Source organism: Mustela nigripes, chromosome 16 (genome assembly GCF_022355385.1).
Source record: "Mustela nigripes isolate SB6536 chromosome 16, MUSNIG.SB6536, whole genome shotgun sequence".
Lineage (NCBI taxonomy): Eukaryota > Metazoa > Chordata > Mammalia > Carnivora > Mustelidae > Mustela > Mustela nigripes.
This window is the reverse complement of record NC_081572.1, coordinates 49,441,678-49,447,899: the sequence shown is the minus strand read 5'-3', so window position 1 is coordinate 49,447,899 and position 6,222 is coordinate 49,441,678. Positions and strand designations below refer to the sequence as shown.

The window sequence follows — 6,222 nt, the reverse complement described above, 5'->3', positions numbered from 1 at the left end:
ATTCCTTATGTTCCACAAGTAAGTGAAACCATTTGACAATTGACTTTCTCTTCTTGACTTATTTCACTGAGCAAAGGGTTTGGAATAGAGATGAAACTTATCAAAGGTGAATGTTTACTTTAAAAATGAACATGAGCAAGTTAAATTCACTTATCTCCTTTTACTATAACCTAACGCCAGTAGTCTTGTGATTTATAATCTTCTCATGCCAGAGCAGACACTTGTTACCTCCTGGGTCTCGGCTCATTCTCACTCTCATAAGTGGAAAAATTTCTAACTGTCCCAGATGCTCTTTACTGGCCATCCTTTGCACTGGATAGTTTTTTCAAAGACATCGAATTACTGCCCTTTCTCTTTTATGTGTAATTACATTAATATATTAATAATTAAAATTTTATATATTTATATATAAATATATATAAATAAAATTATGTGTAGTTTTGGCTTCCCGATTTTGTTGTAAGGTCTTTCAAAGCAGAGACTATGTCATACATAACTAAATGGATGCATAAAATGTGTTTTCACATATTCGTGATTTCCACAACGCCTAACACAATTCCTAACCCACAGAATATGAATTATCTGTTAAATTATTAAACCTTAGTTGTATGGGTGATGATGTGGGCTAGGGTGGATGAGAACCTCTGACTCAAGCTTACTCATTTTGTAGACGTGAGTGTTCAGGGCTAATTGTTAATTAGGCCCACTGACCACAGGGATTTACCCCTGCCACATATTGGCTATCTAGGAACTCAGTAAGTCCAGATAGAGACACCACAACCATGGCAACCAAATGTGATGGTTAGGAAGATCATTATATGCAGTAACTATATTAATAATTCTGGATTCCTCTTCTCTTTCTGCTGAAGGATCCATGAGAGGAGACAACCAGTCTTTTACTCTTGGTTTCATTCTCCTGGGAGTCAGTGGTCAACAGCATTGGGAATACTTCTTCTTCATCCTCTTCCTATTCATTTACCCCAACACACTGATTGGAAATCTGCTCATCATCTTGTCCATTTGTTCTGATACTCACCTTCACAACCCCATGTACTTTTTCCTTGCCAATCCCTCCTTTGTTGACATCTTCTTCTCCTCTGTAACCATCCCTAAAATCCTAGCCAACCATGTCTTAGGCAGCAAAGCCATCTCCTTTAGGGGATGCCTAACACAGATGTGTTCCATGTTGGCCTTGGGTAACACAGATAGCTATATCCTGGCTGCAATGGCATGTGATCATGCTGTGGCCATCAGCCGCCCACTTTATTACATAACAATTATGAGCCCACAGACTTGTTTCCTCTTAGTTGTTGGGTCTTGGGTGGTTGGAAATGCCAATCCCCTCCCCCCCACATTCTTCTCACAGCTGGTCTGTCTTTCTGTGGCAACAAGGAAGTGGCCAACTTCTACTGTGACATTGCCTCTTTACTCAAGCTATCTTGCTCTGACATCCATTTTAACGTGAAGATGATGTACCTAGGGGTTGGTGTTTTCTCTGTGCCATTACTATACATCATCATCTCCTATATTCATGTCTTTTCTACAGTCTTACAGGTTCCATGCACCAAGGGTGTGCTCAAGGCCTTCTCTACTTGTGGTTCTCACCTCACAGTTGTTGCTCTGTATTATAGGACAGTCATGGGGATGTATTTCTGTCCTCTGTCTAGTTACAGCCTAAAGGATGCAGTGATAACTGTGATGTATATTGCAGTGACCCCAATGTTAAATCTTTTCATTTATAGTCTGAGAAACCAAGACATGAAGGCAGCCCTGGGGAAACTCTTCAGCAAAAAACTCATAACCAATATGAGGTCATATCGGAGAGTCAATTAGTCACCAATTAGGATGCATTTGAAAATCCAGTCCCAATGTCCTCCCCTTCCAAGGATCCACATTTGTGTTTTCCAACCACTGAATTTCTCTTCTTGGAAATCTTGTAACAGTTTCACGAGACTTCCTATTGAGATTGTTGATATGTACATGTTATTATTCTTTTTACAGCAACGAATTATTGGGATCATGTTCCAGCTACACTACTAACTAGCACTTTGCTTCCATACCTAAATAATAAAAACAAGAATGTCTTCCCTGTTTGTCTTAGGGTGTAAGGGTCACAATATTTCATGCTTTGAAAGATGTAAGTCCCTATTCAAGTGTCAGTTTTCTTGCACTACTACATTTCATCATTCCTACTTTGCTTGCTAACTGAGAGCAAGACCTGTCTTAACACATCACTCTATTCCCCCCAAAGCTGGTCTCTAAAGTGCAACCAATAACTATGTGTGGAAGTGGAATGAAGAAATGCAATTGAAAAAAATGTAATCTGATAATAATCAGACATAATCAGCTTTGACATTAATTCCCATCCTTCACATACCTGGTATCTCAGAAAGTTACTTTCTTAAAAAAGAGACTGATTTATTTGTGAGAGAGAGACAGAGAGAGAGAGAGAGAGAAGAGAGAGAGTGTGTGTATGGTGTGTGTGTGTGTGTGTGTGAGAGAGAGAGAGAGATGTTGGGGGAGGGGCAGAAGAAAGGGAGAGAGAGAATCTCAGGCAGACTCTGTACTGGATGTATGATCTCACAACCCTGAGATCATGACCTGAACTGAAACCAAGAGTCAGACACTTAACCTACTGCCACCCAGGTTCCTCTCAAAAAGTTACTTTCAGTCCACTTAAGAAAGAAAAATCATACCCATTATTTTTATTATTTTTAATTTTTTGAGTAGAGTTGATACAGAAAGTTACATAGTTTCAAGTGCGCAACACAGTGACTTGGCAGGTTATACAGAATGCTATGATCGCCACAAGAGTGCTACTGTCTGTTGCCATACAATGCTAGTACAATATCACTGACTATATTCTTCATGCTGTACATTTTATTCCTGTGACTTATTCACTTATAACTGGAGGCTGCTGCTTCTTCTTCTTTTTAAGATTTCATTTATTTATTTGACAGAGATCACAAGTAGGCAAAGAGGTAGGTGGGGGGTGGGGGAGGGGGTAAGCAGTCTCCCCACTGAGCAGAGAGCCAGATGCAGGGCTCAATCCCAGGACTCTCAGATCATGACCGGAGCCGAAGGTAAAGTCTCAACCCACTGAGCAACCCAGGTGCCCTCATAACTGGAAGCTTCTATTTCCTACTCACTTTCATCCATTCTGCCCATCCTATTGATATACAAATGGATATGGAGCATGTAATACACACACACACACAATATTAGACAGTCATAAAAAAGAATGAGATCGTGCCATTTGCAAAATCATGGCTGGACCTAAAGGGTATTATGCTAAGTGAAATAAGTTAGATTAAGAAAGACAAAAAACATAAGAATTCACTCATTTGTAGAATCTTTTAAAAATAAATAAAAACCATACACATTATTTTTCCAATAAAAATTATTTAAAACAAAGATTTAGATGCATGGATGTATTCTGAAAGTGACTAGAGGAAAGAAAAATGAATGCTGGCGTAACCCCAAAGTTATTATACTAAGGGAGGAAGTTACTTCCACTAGAACTGAAGAATCTAAATGGAAATGGTAGTGCTCCCAGAACCTGGGAGTTCAGAAGAGAGATGATCACATATCTGATGCTCAGGTCTTTGAAAGGAGCTGCCAAACTGCTGCCACTTGGTCCCCACCTGCTGAAGTGACACCAACTTTCATTCCTGGGAGATCTGAGTCCTCAATAATACTTCCTTTCTTGGGATGTAGTTTCTATTCTATTTCTATTCATGGAAATACTAATACATCCCAGACAAGGCCAAATGCATGGTCCTCCTGGCACCCCATTATGTAGTATCAAAAAATGTCATTCTCATTGGGATCAATCACTTCAGGAAGTGGAGAAATCCTTTATTGTGTGGAGGGCCCATAGAGTATTGCTACAATTTGGTTAACCTTTCCATGATAATAGAAACTGAAAATACATAAATCCCCAAATATTATTATTGATAACCTCTTCATACGGTTGTAAATAAATAAAGAACCAAAAATACACTTTGTGACACTAGACACAGATGTAATAAAAATGCACTTAAAACAAAAGTATGAGAACAATGAGTATAGGATTCAGAATGAGAGCATATTCAAGAGGAAAGACTCAAGGGAAGGGAATGGGGGTAGCAACTGATAGACATTATTACTAAAGTCCAATTTTCATATTGGGTGGCAGATCAATGTGTGTTTACAATATTTTCTTTTTTCTTTTTATTTTTTAAAAGATTTTATTTATTTGACAGAGATCACAAGTAGGCAGAGAGGCAAGCGGGGCGGGGGGGAGGGGGAAGCAGGCTCCCTGCCGAGCAGAGAGCCTGATGCGGGGCTAGATCCCAGGACCCTGAGATCATGATCTGAGCTGAAGGCAGAGGCTTAACCCACTGAGCCACCCAGGTGCCCCTACAATATTTTCCTAATAGATTAATAAGTAGATGATGCAGGATAGATGTAGATATGTGAAGAAGGAGGAGGAGGGGAAGAAATCTGCATGAAGCAATGATGGGATTTTCTTCTTAATCAAGGATTAGAGAGAGAGAATAGTAAGGGAGATTAACTGGGCCTCTCAAAGCAGTCTAGGAAGAGACAGATGGAGAGACAGTGAAGATACAGATGAAGAATCTAGATGCAAAGTAACGAGGAAATAGAGAAAATACAAAACTTTTATGAAGTTGATGAAGAGAATAATTCTTTCGTAATTATTCCTACTTGAGGAATATCTTAGAGGGTCTGGTGGGACACTCTTGACAGAGCATAAATTGTGCTCTGTACATTAACAATGTACATTGTACATTGCACAATAAATTGTACAATGAAGACATGAAACAGCACAGCAGAAATTAACAGGGCATGAATTGTGCAGTTGATACAAGGAAAGTTTGGAAATAGATGAAGTCATCTAAGAGATTCTTGTGGAATGTCTAAATTTTTACAAAGGGCTCCATGCTGGAGAATAAGGAAGTGGAAGAAGGAAGAAACTTGTACAATCTTACCGATGTTCCTGCAAGTCAGGCTATTTGTCAGGCTCTATGCAAGCCCATAGCCCAGTGTATCTTCACTGTAATGTTATTATACTATTCAGTGGGCACATAAATATTTGTTTTGGAAAAAATGAAATAGTACCCATCACAAGGACAAAGGGATGAGTGCTACAAAGGTAGTTCCACATGCCATGTAGTTTCAGAAAAAGGAAGCAGTTCATTAAATATAAAAAAAGTATATGCATACATACTTTATATCACATGTATGATTGAAGTTGATTGTGATTTTGGTTATAAATGATTATTAAAAATGATTATTAAATCTAAAAAATACATCAATAACTTCTGGAATAACTACTATTCTCTTTTAGGTTCTACAATTTATTGTATTCTACATCTTTTTTCTTTTATTTAATTTTTAATTTGGGGGGGGGAGTACGTCCTTTGAAAAGTTGTTTCAGAAAGGGTGAAAAAATACGTTTTCTGAGTCCCTGTGTTTCTCCTCGAAATTTGGTTGGCATAGGATTCAAGGTTCATGGTACTTATTTTTAGAATTTCGAGTATGGTACTCCAGCATCTTCTCAAGTTCAGTGTTGGTGTTGAAATGACAGATAGTAATCTGACTGCCATTCCTCAGTTGATAATCTTTCTCCTTCTCTGAACATATTTAGAATGTTTTTTTTATCATTGGATTTTTGAGGTTTCGTGTGGTTGTGACTTACTGTGGTTCTCTTATTCATCCTGATGCACACTTGATGGGGTATTCAAATGAAAAGACTCAAGTGTTTTTAATCTCTGGGGGAAGTTTCTTCAACAACTTCTGTGTTATCTCTGTTTTCACCCTGGGATACCAATGAGACAGATATTGAAACTCTTGGATTTGTCCTCCTTGTCTTCTAGCTCCTCCTTCATGCTTTCTATCACATTTTTCTTTCGTGCAACATTTTGAGAGAATTGTTTAGTTTGCTCTTCCAGTTCACCAATTCATCCTTCAGCTGTATCTGTTCTATTTAAATAATGTAAAAAATGAACACAACAATAACATTTTAAATTTCTAAGCTCTTTAGTTTGGGTTGTTGCTTTAGTGTGTGAGGGCTGCCATAGCAAAACCATAGAATAGACCTGGGGGCTTCAACAAAAGAAACTTATTTTCTCACAGTTCTGGAGGCTGGAAGTCCAAAATCAAGGTGCTGATAAGTTGTTTTCCTCTGAGGCCTCTCTCCTTGGCTTGCAGACAGCTGCA

General features: G+C 38.5%; 1 protein-coding gene across 1 annotated transcript; it reads left to right on the top strand.

Moving 5' to 3' along the window:
• The first annotated feature begins 874 nt into the window (after positions 1-874).
• On the top strand, positions 875-1,833 carry LOC132003256 (olfactory receptor 1A1-like). The gene is given in 2 exon segments (XM_059378581.1): positions 875-1,345; positions 1,348-1,833. Coding segments are annotated over 2 exon segments (957 nt in total).
• Positions 1,834-6,222: the final 4,389 nt, after the last annotated feature.